This window comes from Coenobita brevimanus, chromosome 100, assembly GCF_032717465.1.
Source record: "Coenobita brevimanus isolate Jiangsu-jjx chromosome 100, ASM3271746v2, whole genome shotgun sequence".
Taxonomy (NCBI): Eukaryota; Metazoa; Arthropoda; class Malacostraca; order Decapoda; family Coenobitidae; genus Coenobita; species Coenobita brevimanus.
The window spans coordinates 33,888,861-33,905,413 of NC_137053.1; the positions used below are offsets into that span (position 1 = coordinate 33,888,861).

The 16,553-nt window shown below is 43.0% G+C and overlaps 1 protein-coding gene across 1 annotated transcript in view; it reads left to right on the forward strand.

Annotated features, from left to right (window-relative positions):
• The first annotated feature begins 3,961 nt into the window (after positions 1–3,961).
• LOC145414627 (uncharacterized) overlaps positions 3,962–16,553 on the forward strand; it is a 430,867-nt gene continuing 418,275 nt past the window's right edge. Inside the window, exons 1-2 of the mRNA XM_080284152.1 lie at positions 3,962–3,978; positions 4,933–5,133. Of these exons, the coding sequence (XP_080140278.1) occupies positions 3,962–3,978; positions 4,933–5,133 (218 nt within the window). The remainder of the gene's footprint in view (positions 3,979–4,932; positions 5,134–16,553) is intronic.

The window sequence follows — 16,553 nt, forward strand, 5'->3', positions numbered from 1 at the left end:
ACCCACATACATGGCCATAACCACCCTAACCAGCCACTCCTCCAAGCCAAGCTTTCTCATTGCCCACTTCACTACCTCTCTAGGGACTCTGTCAAAGGCCTTTTCCAAATCAACAAAAATAAAATAAAGATCCCTTCTCCTACCAACATATTTTTCCTGAAGCTGTCGAACAATGAATATGGCATCAGTGGTCCCCCTACCTGGGATAAACCCAAACTGCATCTCATTAATATTCACTCTTTCTCTAATCATACCTTCTAAAACTCTCTCCATTACCTTCATTATCTGATCTAAAAGCTTTATGCCTCTATAATTTCCTCTTTCCAGGGCATCACCCTTCCCTTTATACACATTTACAATTACACTCTTCAGCCAATCATCTGGGACAACACACTCATAAATAATCCTATTTATCAGGTCAGTGACTAAACTCACCCCTATATCGCCTGAGGCCTTCAACATTTCGGCAGTCAACCCAGACACACCTGCTGCCTTCCCCACCCTCATCCTGCCTATCGCCTCACTCACAGTAGCAGTATCAATCAAAGGCCAAGGGCCAGGCACTGGATCTGCTGGCTCCAAACCTTCCCTGTCCCAGTCAAACTCCTCATTCAACAACCGGTTATAATGATCTCTCTCCATGCATCTTTAATATCCTCACTGTTCACCACTACCCTTCCTTCATCATTCTTCACACACTGCTCACCTATAATATCCCGATTATCCCTCTTCACCTGACCTGCCACCCTAAATATATTTTTCCTTTCCCCATGATTTAGGTTATCAAGTAATTGTCTCTGTGACTCAGACTTTGCCCTGTATACCTCTCTTCTAGCCCTACGCTTGGCAGCCAAATATTCCTCTTTGCTACCACCCTTCTTCCACTCCCGGAAAAGCCTTCTTTTCTCCTTAACTGCAGCTTTTACACCCTCATCCCACCACCAAGTTACTTTATGCCTTGGTGGTCCTCTTGTCCAACCGCATGTTACATCAGTAACTCTCAAGAAATTGTTCTTGAGGGCTCTGTACTGTTCATTAACGCCTCTGTCTACAGCTCCATGTTCAGCCACCATGTTTGAATACCCCACAGGACTAACGATGGGTTAAGGTAGTGAAACCAGTGCATTTATTTGGGTAAATTGGACATTTTATGCACACGAAGAAAATGCAGCATGTACTGAAATATGTAGGGCAGTTTCATGAAGGAACTAAAGAGTGACAGGATGACAGTCAAAAGCAAGAGTGCGACAATGAAGAGAACTAATGGCGAAAAGGATTATATATATAATAATAAAAAAAAAAAAAAATAGGGCAGGGGGGGGGGGATCGTGACAAAGGTCAACACACATCCTACAACACCCACGGCATGATTATGACTGACTGACGTAAGCAGAAGAAAGGGCTGGCTTGCATTGTTGCCAAAGGGAAATTTTAGAAATCCACTAGATTGGTCTCAGAGGTGGTAAGATTCTACCACACTGAGGGTAACTTACACACACACACACACACACACACACACACACACACACACACACAAAAAGGCTGGACAGGACTTTAAAAAAATTGCCAGATATATACAAAGTATTTAAATTTTTACCAGCTAGATTGCTTTTAAAATTAAATTTAGCAGGAAAAATGCTACATTGGTAACACTGCTGGCATGAGTCATAACGAAATTCATAACGTGCCAGATATTGCTTTTTATGTAAGTATTGTTACTGACCTAAATGTAGCAGCCGTGGCTCGGTGGGTTGGAGCGCTCCACTCTGACCTAAGGGTCGGAGGATCGAATCCACCCAAGAGTCATTGGTAGACATCAGGAAGGGCATCCGGTCATAAAATGCTACGCGCTCCAATCCAAAGCCCTCTACCCAGGGGCAACGCCTTAGCCCTTCGGGAATACCTGGCGTAAAAAAAAAAAAAAAAATACTGACAAATAAAAACGGTAAAATTGAGTAATATTTTTGCAAGATTCGTTTTCTTCACACCATAAAGTATGTTTGCAGGGCAGGCAAAGACTGTTTCCGTCTCCTAACTCCCAGTCAAGTGAACGTACCAGACCCAGCGAGTTTAGTCCGAAACATAAAGAAAGCGAGACCACTTGTTTGGGCCATCGCACTTCATACTGCGTGTATCTTAAATTTTACGAAATATGAAGAGTTCTGATTTAATCACAAATGCTGCTTTGCTAACTTTTATCATATTTCAGTGGATATCTCCTCTGTGATGTCTGTACAGATTTGCTTTATGATCGCACCTACCTTCGCCATTGCATGGGCAAGCGACGAATGCCGAACGCATAGATGGCCGAAAGCATGTAGATCACCGAACGCTCTTGACGCACGATACTGTTTTGATGCAAAATTTACCTAAAGCACCTTTTAATTTGGATGCTGTGAGGTAGGTTATAATCACTGGGAGGTCTGGAGGATGAAGCCCCTATCAATTGGCGTCTAACGACTCAAGTAAGGCTTCCCCTGCAATTTATAGTTTTATATTGTAAGCATTTGAGTTTGTTTGGTGTGCTGATGTCCAGTCAGTTGGATCGGCAGTAAACACGCTATCGGGGGCGTTCAGGCGGCTTTCAGTAATATCGCAAAGTACGTATATTACGTTTGTTTTCCACATTTTTATTTTTCGAAAATCGTGTTAATCACCTGGGATGTATCTGATACTATAATTATTATAACTGAGAGTGTAGGCCTACAAGAAAACAGCTCTATTCGCTGCGTTACTGTATTTTCTATTTTTTACAAAGATGGGCAGTCAGTGGAGCGCATCTCTCCAACAAGGGCAACGTAATTTCTACTCCTCATATAATAGGTCAGGGTTTCTCATCATTGATTAGGGTTTCACAAAAAGCATTTTCCGGATCCAGAATCGGTAATACGATCCGGATCGGTCCCAAAAGGTAATCGATTGTTCCCTTGGACATGGGCTATCAACCCACCATATTTGGTCCAGATCTTTGTTTTAGTTTTTGAGTAATCTTGCCAGCAGACAAACATACTCATGAACAAACGGGTGAAAACATACTCCCCTTGTCTGAGAGAAAAATACTTAACTGAGGGCCATGCAGCTAAACTAAAGGAAAATGATTAAACTTTGCTTCCTTACTCTCATTTCCCTATGACGTTATGTTTGTGTGTATCAACTCTGACATAACGACATACCCACATAGTATACTTCCTCATCAGGCTATAAACACTGACACTAATTTACTTAAAAAATAACTTATTTCTGATGATAATATAGGGCAATTTATCAGGTCTTTTCCAACAAATTATCCTTACTGACTGTAAAATTATTATAAGTGGTGACTTTTTAGTACTGCATAACCTTTCTCAACGGTAAATCTGTGTGGTGTAAATCGTACACTGTACAGTACACAGAACCAGCTTTTACAACCTTCGTAACCTTGCCACAAGAAGTAAAAAAGTTTTTGTTTTTTACTCTGCTGTTCTGGTTCGGAGTAAAACTGTCTCTTTTAATGGCGTTGATCCACACTTTGGCCAAACGGTCACCTTTAGGGAAGGAAAATGTGTGAACTTTGGGCCCTGTTTTGTAATTTCCTTTGCGGTTTAGCACAACACAAATGTACGGCATCGTATGTTAATGCATTGTATATCGGAAGTTTACAAAAAATTCCCAATTATCGTGCAAATACTGTGACCCAAAACAAACATGACTCACTCTGAACCCCAGCAAGCATCTGTGGTCGTCCTGAATTGTCATAACTCCTACCGCTGCCGACATCACGACTCCGTGATGTCATAGTGAACAGGCCTTCTCTGTGGTCTCGGCAAAGCATACGTGAGTCACAAGTTGGAATGAGCTATTTGATTTTTGTGAAGAGCAAACAAAACTCATTTCAGCCAGAGGAGTGGGTGAAATACAGTGGAATGTGGTGAAATTGAATGTCTGTTGTAAAATCATTTTCATCAAAAGCTACTTGGCGAACATGTTCCGCTTGCTTGAGTACGTTCTTTACCTTCCCGTTACCTGACAGCAATCGATTCCTATGCCTTTTGCGCACCACTATCTTTCTAACAAATTATGATCATAAAACCAAAATACTAAGCAAGATACTTCTTGGTTGGCTTGTCTCTCGAACTGAGTTCCGTCATTGGAGGGTCACGCAAAGGGAGGTAGTGCAGTGCTGCTGGATCTCTCTCTCTCTCTCTCTCTCTCTCTCTCTCTCTCTTGTAATCCCTTAATGATTCCATCTCTTTCTAGATGCCCTTTGCTGCTTTTCCTGATCATCAGTTATGTGCAAACTATAATGATGATCATTATGACCGCTTGTTTAAATATAGTCTTCATTTTATTTCACTTGGATACAGCAAGCTCATGGTTGGTGGTGGCGACCATCATCCACTCACTTGATATAGTGCTACCCGTGTCTTCTTTCCCTTTTCTTATTCTGTGTCTACTCTCCTCTCATCTTTTCTTTACTGTCACTTTTTATTACCCTTCTTTCTTCAGGTGCCTCGGCACAAAGTGACAAACCTAATGGTTTCCTGTTACCCAGGAAACCATTTACAGTGCTGCATGGTAACCATATTACCAGTTTATGGTGTGAAGTGGAAGCTGCTATAGTATCCTTGTTAATTTGGTGGCGAGACGCAAATGCAGCGTCCATCCACGAACAAAACCTCCACACAATTTCCCACACCTTGTTTTGGTGATGCACTGTCAGCCGCAAGGGAAGCTTGGTTCACTGCATGGGACAGCTCTGCATGGGATGTAGCTTGCCTGTGGTTTGGGTCTGCTCAGGCAGACAGACGGGGACATCAACAGCAACAGCAACGGCAAGCTTCTTGAGCCCTCTAGTTTGAGGAGAAAGTGGAAGAAACTTTGAGACTTTTATGGAAGTAAGGTATTAGTAGCATTCTATAATATTACAGTAAAATGTAACTCCTCCCCCAACAGGTCTAAGGTAGATGATGTGGTGGAGGTGGTGGTGAGGCAGGAGAAGTGTGCAGGGGGACAGAGGGCACGGCTAGGGCGACTAGTGGGGCGGCTCATTCATGCTCTCCAAGCCTCCACTACACTCAGCCTCAGTCGCCACCGTATTCTCAGGGCACACATTCTTCCCCTTACCAACGTGGCTATGAACAAGGACGCCACACTGTGAGTACCTCAGGGCATAGCGTTTACTTTAAGTTAGTAACTACCATTAAGTATAATTATTACTACATCAGAGCGTTGATAAAACTTAAACCCTAATTCTTCAGGTTGCCGGAGGGATTCTAGTTCCTTTTGGTCACGACTAAACTTAGCCATGGTTACGTCATAGTTTGAAGAGCGTGCTGATAAATTATATCTCAGTTGACCTCTGGCATCTCATCTGAGTCAGTTGAGAGCATTAACCGCTTCACTTGTCACACACTTATCACCGAGGAGATAATATCATCATAGATATTCGCGTCGTTCCATAATATGTACTACCATCTCCACCTCCCACCCTCACCAAAAAGCCCAAGGAAGGGGCTTAGTGATAGTGCCATAAGGCGTGAATTGGACATGTTAGTCTCCTCTCTGTCACACCATAAGTCGTCAGCATCAGAAGAGAGGTGTCACATGGAAAACATGGAGACATCATGACTCCCATCCTCTCCTATGATGCCTTTCCAGAGAGAAAGTGATGTTCTTACCTAATTGTTCTTACCTAATTGTATCTTTACAGGAATCAGTCAAGCTCGTACTGTCCCGTGTATAAAACCAATTTTATCATACATATCTTTAAATTTACAAATAGTTTTGGCACACACTATTTAGTTCGGTAGTGCATTCCACTGATCAATTACCCTGTTTTGGAAACTGAATGTCCTTACGTCCTATCACCTATCTTTTTATATATTTTTTTGTAGTGTCCTCTTGCCGATGTTTCCCAATATGTTATGTATTCATTTATGTATATTTTCTCATTCCTTGAGATGCATTTATACCGCATAATCATGTCTCCTCTTTTCCGTCTCTCATGTAGTGTTGGTAGATTCAGTTTTTCTAGTCTTTCTTTGTAGCTTAGATCCCTTAAGTTTGGTACCCATCTTGTAGCTGCCGTTTGTGCTTTTTCAATTTATCTATGTGTTTTTTGTGATGAGGATTCCAGACTCCAGGGTTGGTCTGATGAATGATTTTTTTTTTTTTTCATTCTCAGCATGTCTTCATTTATATATGTGAATGCCATTCTCATATTTGCAAGCAGTGGATACATATTACGTATTTTCTCACTGATTTTGTCAGCCGGAGATAGTCCGTTATTGATAATCACTCCAAGTCCTTCCCTCTTTCTGATATGTGTAGGATTGAACTTCGTACCTTATAATCCCAATCTGGTCTGTTTTCACTTTTACCAAACTTAATTAAATGACACTTGTCCACATTAAATTCTATTTGCCATTTATTGCTCCTTTCATGAAGCTTATTTAATTCTCCTTGTAGGTTTCTGCAAGAATCTGTGTTAGTGATTTTCCTTTGTATTTTTGCATCATCAGGAAACATACTGTATTTACATAGCTTTCATTTTCAGTGTTACTGTCTATGTCATTTATATATACTAAAAACATAACTGGTGCCGGCATTGAGCCCTGCGGAACTCCGCTAGTCAGTGTGTGTGTGTGTGTGTGTGTGTGTGTGTGTGTGTGTGTGTGTGTGTGTGTGTGTGTGTGTGTGTGTTTCTTCGCTTTCGCTCCCGCTGTGTAAACAGTGTAGACAGTGACGTATGTAAATAGTTTACAACAGTGATTTTGGAAAATGTTGTGGACATGTGACATGTAATGAAGGTGGCGTGCAAAGACAGTGCGCAACAGTGTCGTGTGTATATTTTTCGACAGTGACATGTGTGTATATAGTAGCTGTAAATAGTTATTTCTAGAAAACCAAGTTTTACATAAGTGCCAGTAGAAAAACATGTGCTTTCATCCGTAAAAGCGTTAGCCATCTATCTATCTATAGCCCGACGCCCTGATCCCGCAAAGGATGGCCGCAGACAAAACGCCTCCAAGTCGCTACCCTCCCTCCAGCTCACTCCCCCTTCCCTCATATACCTCTCAACTCCATCCCTCCACCTCATCCTCGGTCTTCCCCTCCCTCTCCCTCCCTCCACCTCACCTACATACACCCTCTTAGTCAGTCTTTCATTCTCCATTCTCTCCACATGTCCAAACCACCTCAGTGTATTTCTCCTAATCTTCTCAACCACATCCACATCCACTCCATAACGTTCCTTCACTTCATTCGTCAACCTGTCCCTCCATGTCACTCCACATGCTCCTCTCAAATAACTCATTTCCACTGTCTCAGTCTTGTCTTGTTCCCCTCTAGCAAGGTCCATGCCTCGCTTCCACACGTCAGGGTGGGGATCACAGTACTGTACTATCATGCAGTGACTTCTTTCCATACTCACCTCCTTATTTCTCATCACTGCTTTCAGTGAACCAACAACCTTCCTTCCCTGCTGTACCCTTTCAAGCATTCCATCCCCAAAAGTTCCATCCTTACTCATCACACTACCCAAGTACGTGAATGCACTCACATTCTCCATATCCTCACCATCCAACCTCACTGTTCATCCTGTGACTTCATTCCTCTCAAATACCATAACGTTACTCATGTTTACATTAACTTTCAGATTCCTCTTCCTACACTATCTATCTATCTATAGCCCGACTCCCTAATCCCGCAAGGGGTGGCCGCAGACAAAAAGTCTCCAAGTCGCTCTATCACCCACCATTTGACTACCTTCCCCCCAACTCACTCCCCCCTCCCTCATATACCTCTCAAGTCCATCCCTCCACCTCGTCCTCGGTCTTCCCCTCCCTCTCCCTCCCTCCACCTCACCTACATACACCCTCTTAGTCAGTCTTTCATTCTCCATTCTCTCCACATGTCCAAACCACCTCAGTGTATTTCTCCTAATCTCAACCACATCCACATCCACACCACAACGTTCTTTCACTTCTTCATTCGTCAACCTGTCCCTCCATGTCACACCACATGCTCCTCTCAAGTAACTCATTTCCACTGCTCTCACTCTTGACTTGTTCCCCTCTTGCAAGGTCCATGCCTTGCTTCCATACGTCAGGGTAGGGATCACAATACTATCATGCAGTGACTTCTTAACTTTCATACTCACCTCCCTGTTTCTCATCACTGTTATCAGTGAACCAACAACCTTCCTTCCCTGCTGTACCCTTTCACGCACTTCATCCCCCAAAGTTCCATCTTTACTCATCACACCATCCAAGTACTTGAATGCACTCACATTCTCCATATCCTCACCATCCAACCTCACCGTGCATTCTGTGACTTCATTCCTCTTAAACACCATAACTTTACTCTTGTTTACATTAACTTACAAATTCCTCTTCCTACACGCTGTACCAAATTCATTCACCAAACCTTGCAACTCCCATTCATCTTCACTTAACAATACCGCATCATCAGCAAACAGCAACACAGGAATCTTCCACATCTCACCCTCATTCATTAGAGCCACCCCCACATCCACTGCCCTATCTTGCACCTCCTTTACAACCCCATCCATGTATATATTAAACAGCCATGGAGACATCACACAACCCTGTTTCAGTCCCACACTGAGATCAAAGAACTCACTCAGCTCACCATCCACTCGCACCGTAGCCCTAGCTCCTTCGTACATACTCTTCACGGCACTCAACAATTTCCCCTCCACTCCATATATTCTTAACACTTTCCACATACCTTGCCTATCGATTCTGTCATAAGCTTTCTCCAAGTCCATGAAGGCAGCATACACTTTCTTACCCTTCTCTAGATACTTTTCCACTAAACATCTTAGAACAAATATCCGATCTACACATCCTTTTCCCTTCCTAAATCCCCCTTGTTCTTCTCCAACTAGCTCCTCTGTTATATGCCTAACCCTATCAATGAGTATTCTATCATATATTTTTCTAGTCACTGTAAGAAGGCAAATACCCTTATGGTTACCACATACTTCTCTCTCCCCTTTTCCTTTGTATAAAGGAACAGTTATACCTGATTTCCAGTCCCCTGGAACCCTTCTCTCTTCCCAAGCCAGTCTACACAACTTCCATATCCACTCCACTACAATCTCACCCCCATACTTCAGCATTTCACCACACACTCCATCAATTCCTGGAGCCTTTCCCATCTTGATCTTTATTGCTTCACTACTTCCGCCATACTAATCTCTTCCTCCCTCCTCTCATCTCTTCTCCCAGCCATTCCCCAACCACTTATACTCGCACTGCTCTCAATCTCTACATTCAACAAATCCTCAAAGTGCTCCTTCCATCTTCTCAGTTTCTCTCTCTTCTCCACCAACAATCTGTTATTCCTATTTTCTCTTCCCTACTATTTCCCCTTTCACACTGCCTTACTGTCTTTACGTCCTTCCAAACAGTTTCTTACTCTCCCTCCACCTCACACTCAGATTCCTCCCAAACTCTTCATCCACTTTCTTCTTACTCTCCCTCATCAATCTCATCACCTCCCTTCTCCTGCTCGCATATACCTCTCTCTTCTCTCTCTCATCTTCTCCCCTATCTCCACTCGCTAGCCATTCACTATGTGCCTTCTTCTTCTGTTCCACAGCTCGTTTCACCTCATCATTCCACCATGCTGTCTCGTGCACACCCCTGCATCTCCTCCTCACCCCACAAACCACCTCACACGCTGCGCCTATCTCTTCCGTGAATATCTTACATACGTCTTCCACCCCTTCCATCTGCACTAACTCATACCTTCCCAATCTTTCTTCTATTATGCTCTTATACTCTGCCATTTTCTCAGTCTTGCAACTTCTCCACTCTTCTCACAGGAGCTGTTTCCTCCTGTCATCCCCTTCGTCTCTTCACCCATTTTCTTTGCAGCCTTACCTTGGCCATCACTAAATGATGGTCCGAGATTCCATTCCCGCACCCTCTCCACACACTTGCATCCAACACTTGTCTTCTCATTTGCTCATCCACACACACACGTAATCTATCATTGCCTTTCGTTCAACAAGTCACCGTCCATCCTCCTCATGGCTCTCCATGTATACCTGTGGATCATCTTATGCTGAAAGTAGGTGTTGGCTATTGCCAACCCCTTACCAGCACAGATGTTCACCAAAGCACTACCATTCCCATCTACTTCAGCTGGCACACCCCACATACTAACCACTCCATCCACTCGTACATTCCCAACTTTGCCATTCTTGTCTCCAATCAAAAACACTCTTTCGCTCCTCTCAAACTTGTTCATACATGTTTCTAAACTTGCCCAAAACTCATCTTTCACTCTTGCCACTCGGTCCTCTGTCGGCGCATACGCACATACAATCGCCCACGCTTGTATACCTATTTTCATCCTCACCCATACAGTCCTTTCACCCACTGTTCCATACTCTTTTATATTCTCTTTCCACAGCGTTAGCGCAGATAGAAAATAAGTGCCTGTTGATACGTTATTTTCATAGAGGAGGAAATAAGAATACAATTAGAATATGTGAAATTTAGAAAAAATATAAGCTTTTTCGCACAGCAAACGATAAACCCATATTAGAGAAATAAGGTAAAATTTTGATTTAAGAAAAAGTGTTATTGTTTGCGGCAGTGACGTGTATGTATTAGACAACAGTGACGTGTGCGTAAAGAAATCGTAAATACTTATGTATAGAAAATATGGCTTGGATATGTGCCTCTAGAAAGTAAGTGCTTTTATCAATAATAATTAAAGCGTGGTTGGTAAATAAGTGCCTGTTCACATGGTATTTCCATAGAGTAAGAAATGAGAATAAGCGAATAATAGAAAAATAAGTGTTTCTCACAGTAAGTGACAAACGCACTAAGTTACAATAGTGTAAAAAAAAAAGAAGTGTGATTTTCGTTCACGGATTATTTTTCATAAGATTTATAACTCCCTGCACACCATTGGGCACGGTTTCACTCTGGAATGTCTGAAAAATGGGTGAAATAGTATGTAGCAGTTGTGCAGGAAAATGAAGCATGCTTCACTGTTGCGGCAATGTGTCGGGAGGCAGTGTGGCTGTGTGAGGGAGCAGCATTTGACAGCCTGCGTAGGCTGCAGCCACCATGCACATTGGAATGTAACCTCTGAGCATGGCCAAAAGTTACATCATTTCTCCTCCTTGCTTCTCAGTGACAGCACCTAGCTACCTGGGGAAACTTGGGTTAGAAAGGAGGACTGGTTAGGATTTTCGTAGGTAACTGATTGTACTAGGTGGTATGCTTGTTGAAATATGAGCGTATGAAGATGGCCTATTCTGGCAAATATAGCCGTAAGGAAATGCGGAGCATCGTTTAAACCAACCCGAGAACATAAGTAGGCATAATTTTGCTCATTAATCATAGCAACAAAATTATTTATAACTCTCAGACACAAGAATTTTAAGCCATTATCGGGTTCTAGCCTTGGTCTTTAAGCTTTTATTTACCCAACACTATTCATAGTCACAAAGTACCTAAATCATAAACTAATGTCACTACCAGGGAGAGAGAGAGAGAGAGAGAGAGAGAGAGAGAGAGAGAGAGAGAGAGAGAGAGAGATGGGACTTTTTTTTTTTTTTATCTTTTATCTTTCTTAGATGCAGAAGTGAAGTTTAGAATAAATGAAGTAGGAAAGGTGCTGGGAGGAATGAAAAAAGTGTTTAAATGTCGTTCGCTTAGAATGGATGTAAAGAGAAGGCTGTATGAGGGTGTCGTGGTACCGACTGCATTATATGGGGCTGAAACATGGAATATGGGTGTAGCAGAGAGGAAAAGTTTGAATGTAATGGAGATGAGATGTCTGAGGAGTATGTGTGGAGTGACGCGTATGGATCGAGTGCGAAATGATGAAGTGCGAAGGAGAACTGGAGTTGTTCGGGAGATGGCTGGTAGAGTTGAGCAGAGGGTGTTGCAATGGTTTGGGCATATGGAGAGAATGGATAATGAGCGATTGGTGAAAAAGATAACTAGATCTGATGTGAGAGGTGTAAGGCTGAGAGGAAGACCACGAATAGGATGGATGGACAGTGTGAAGAGAGCGCTGGATGCGAGAGGGATGTCTGTTGAGCAAGGAAGAGTGGCTGTGCGTGACAGAAATAAATGGAGAGAAATTGTGAATGAATAAGTGATGACGCAGCCCTGAGGGGATATTCTCCCGCATTTGGTCTGATCAGCTAGTCAGGTCAGGTGCGGGTAAGGGGATGGATCTGTTATGATGTGGCAGGGGTAAACCAGTTCTGCTGTCGGGCCCTGCTGCGGATGTCACTGATTGCATTGCCCAGTTGACCCTTGTGCGGTGTGATGCGGTGAGGATCTGTCCGTTCTGTCCTTTGGAGCTAAGATGCGAATGAATGTGTTTGAATGGATGAGTAAATGGAGAGTGAGTCGTCCTGTCTCGGCTACCTCCCTTTTCTTGGGGGAAGCAGCCTAGGTATATAGATAGATAGATAGATCTTTCTTAAAATGGCCTGGCTTGATAATAGCTTAACCAATTATCCTGATTTTCCTGCAGTGAGGTTTCATCCTCAAGCGTGTATGATCCATAGGCATTGTCCAAGAAAAGTCATAGGTTTGGAGGTCTTGAGCAAGGCCAGCCCAGTTTTGATACGTTTTATTCCAAACTCGGAGTAAAGTTTGAGGGGCAGGAAAGGATAAGGTTAATAATTTCTGAGAACAAATGTGAAAAGCAAAGGTCACAGGGCACGGTTAGATGTTCACTCCTTGAATTCAGTTTTGAATCAGTTAGGACCAAACTTGGTGGACGGTTTAACGTCAGCCAAGGAAGACTAAGTGTGAGAATAGGCCAAAAGTCATGGTCTCAGGGCAAGCTGAACTGAATACTTTTGATCTGATGTGAACCACACTTGGTGAAGAGGGTAGTGTCAAGGAACGGTGAAACTAGACGCTCTCCAAGGAGGGAATCAACCTAGCCGCGAGCCGAAATATATCTACTGCGGCTCTGAATATGACCTTGACCTTGACATAGTTTCATCAATTTCGAAGTCATAGAAGATTTTCATCCCTACTACACACCTGTAAAACTTTATGATGATAGCTTGAGTAATTGCGAAATGATCGTGGTAACAGTCACACAGACCTTGACCCATTTTTACCATTTTCAAGCTCATAGGAGATTTTCATCCCTACAACACACCTGTAAAATTCTGTGATATCTTGAGCGATTGCAGGGTTATTATGCTAACAGACACACAAACACAGACAAACAAACTGAAAACAATACTCGTAGGAGACTTTCATCCCCACTACACACCTGTAAAATCTCAGTTGGAGTGGATGCTGCAATTTCATTGTACGCTTCAACTGAGATGAGTGATCTTGAAGAGAAAGAGCTACTGTATTCTACACCAAACTTTACTTTGTTGTGGAACAGGGCCCCTTGTGGGATACACACCTGGTCCTGGGTGACATCAATGCAGTTACTGGCACTGACAGGGAGGGCTTCAGGGATAGTGTAGGTTCCCATGGCTCTGGAACCAGGAATTCCAGTAGTTCTTAGCTTCTGGATTTCACAAAAACCCGTAAGTAAAGAATTGTTAGATCCTGGTTCCAGTGGCTAAATCTTCACTGCTCAACTTGGTATCCCAATACCGGAGAGGTTGCTAAGGAAATTGATAACAGTCTTGTTAGTACTTACCAAAGGATCCTTCAAAACTGCAGGATTTTCAGGAGTGCAGAGTTATTTGCAACTGATCACAGACTGTTCTTGCTACCCTAAGGGTACAAGTCAAAACTTAGTCATTCTCATGATGCCACCAAAAAAGGTTCCATCTTGAGAAATTCAGAGATGAGGAGTGTGCGTGTGAGTATGCAGGGCAGTCTCAAATCGGTATGAAGTGCTCAGTACTGTTGAGGATGAAGAGAGACACCTTTACTTTAAACAAGAAAAATTATAATAATAATCATCATCATCCGGACCTCCTTCCCCACCCTATGTCAGGGTGAGGAGTAGCAATGTCCAGACAGTCCAAAGTTGCCCAGTCCAATAGGCCACGCTTCCATTCACTCATCGTTCAAGCCCCCAGAATCCTGGCTCTATAGGATACGTCAAAAACATTCACAACGTTCTGTAGCTTCACATAAACGTATCCGACTGAGTCAATCCGGAAGCTGCCACGTTAAAAAGGGGTGCCAAATCCCTGATCATGCACTTCTCACACCATTCATCCAGCCAGCTCGATCTCTTGTCAGATCCCTAGCCTCACCGACTTCCAAACCTCTCTTCCTCCCACGCTCGTCCACCATATCTCTCCACCTTCTTCTTGGCCTATCTTGCCTCCTCCCTTCTTCAAATTGCTAAGATATACCCTTTTCACCACTTTATTGTTATGCATTCTGTCCACATGACCATACCATATCAGTACACTCTCCTCGATTCTGGTGCCCACCGACTTCCTCACTCCACATCTTTCACGAATCACATAGTTTCGTATCCTATCCACCCTCTGTACTCCACATACATTCCTCAGCAGTCCCATCTCTATTGCTCTTACTATTGACTTTTAATTTTCATGCCACACCATAGTCTCACATCCATATGTTAAAGTTGGCACTACAGTCTTTCATGTAAGCCTCATGCAGCTGCAACACTCAAGCCTCTGTTTCTTAGCAAGGCCCTTCATTGCACCAGCTACCTTTCTTCCTTGTGTCACTCTACTTTCAACTTCTTTTGCACATTTTCCTCTCTTTCCTTTCACTGTACCCAGGTACTTGAACTCTCACCAATTCCAGTCTCTTTCCATTCTCTGTAACATCGCACTGGGAGTCACCTTCTCTCTCAATAACCATCACTTTACTCTTTTCTACATTTACTTTCAAGGCACGACGCTCACAGACATCAGCAAAACTCTGCACTAGCCTACCAAGTTCTTGTCCGGTACTTGCAAGCAGTATTGCATCATCAGCATACAACAAATTAAAGGTATTCTATCCATCACCATTCATTACCAACGCCATCCCTCTCTCCAGTACTCGTGTTTTTACTTCTCTCATCATCCCATCAATATATATATTGAGCAAGATATAATACCATTATGCCTGGCGTCGAACCCAGGACTCCCAGGTGAGAGCCAAGTAGCAGTCCACTATGCCACGACCAGGTAAAATTTATCCCACATTGCCACAGTCTTATAACCAATGTCCCTCTGCCCCCACTGTGGGCATGAAGAGGCTGAGATAAGCCCCTGGCACTCAGGCAAGTAGATAGATGCTTTTAATCTATCCCAGGCACTTACAGCAAGTCAGAATGAAGAGAGAAGCCTGTACTTTACACAGGAAAAATAATCCAATATAGCAGTTGTGGCATCCCAGCATAATTGATAAAAGCCAGGGGTGAAGCTATGATCAAAGGGTTACATGCAATCATAGAAGCCTTTTGGCAGACTGGTATCATTCCTCCTGACTGGACAAAGAGTTTGGTCACCCCTATCTGGAAGGGAAAAGCAGACCAGCGTGACAGTAGTAACTATCGTGGTACTGCAGTGCTCAGTGTGCCAGGCAAAGTTCTTGCTCACATTCTCCTGTTGGGTATTTAGGACCATTTGCTTAAGTTTCAGAGGCCTAAACAATCCGGATTCACGCCCAAGAAGTCAACTGTTGACCGTATATTAGCTCTTCAAGTTCCTGATGAACACCGCCTGAAGTTTTAGCAAGGTCTTCTGGCAGCCTATGTGGATCTCAAGAAGGCGTTTGACTCAGTGTATTGGAAGGTACTATGGGAACTCGTGCAACTCGGTGGTGTTCCCACGTGAATAATCTGACTGATTGCTGGTTTGTACTCAAATACTGAGAGTGCTGTCAAGTGGGAGGGGAGGGAGACAACTGACTTCTTGCCAGTAAGTCGTGTGTACGGCAGGGATGTGTCCTTGCCCCCCCACTTTTTTTTAACACATGTATGGATTGAGTACTGGACTGGGCTGTTAGTCAAAGGCACTGTGGGGTGACTTGCTGACATTCCATGGCAGTCTTTCTTCTCTAATGATGTCAATTCTACCCAGTCCCACATTTGTGACTTAATACTAGCTGGTACAGATTTATTCATACCAAGTCAACAATTCACTAAAAGATCGAACTCTCCAAAATGGTTTGATAGCAGCTGTGCCAGAGCAACAGCCCAAAAGTCATCAGCATATAACTATTACTTAAAATAAAAAACATCTGAATCACTCTCTCAATTTTAAATTGCCAGAAACCATGCAAAAGCTGTAATAAATATTTCTAAATCAAACTTTCTTCAAAACCAAGCATCAAAACTACTGAACAACCCTAATGACAATAGATTATTCTGGTCAACTCTCAGTTCTTTCAATAATAACTTTAACAAGTCATCATCCATTCCCCCACTAAAATCTCCAGATGGCAACATTACAAATGACCCACGTGGGAAAGCAGATATCTTTGCCAGTACATTTGCCAGAAATTCTACTTTAGAGGAAGCCAGCGAGAACGTCCCAGCACTAGAACTTGACTCTCCCGAAATTATTCCACTTAAAATACTGACGAGGTACGTGAAATCCATCCTAGACAGTTTAC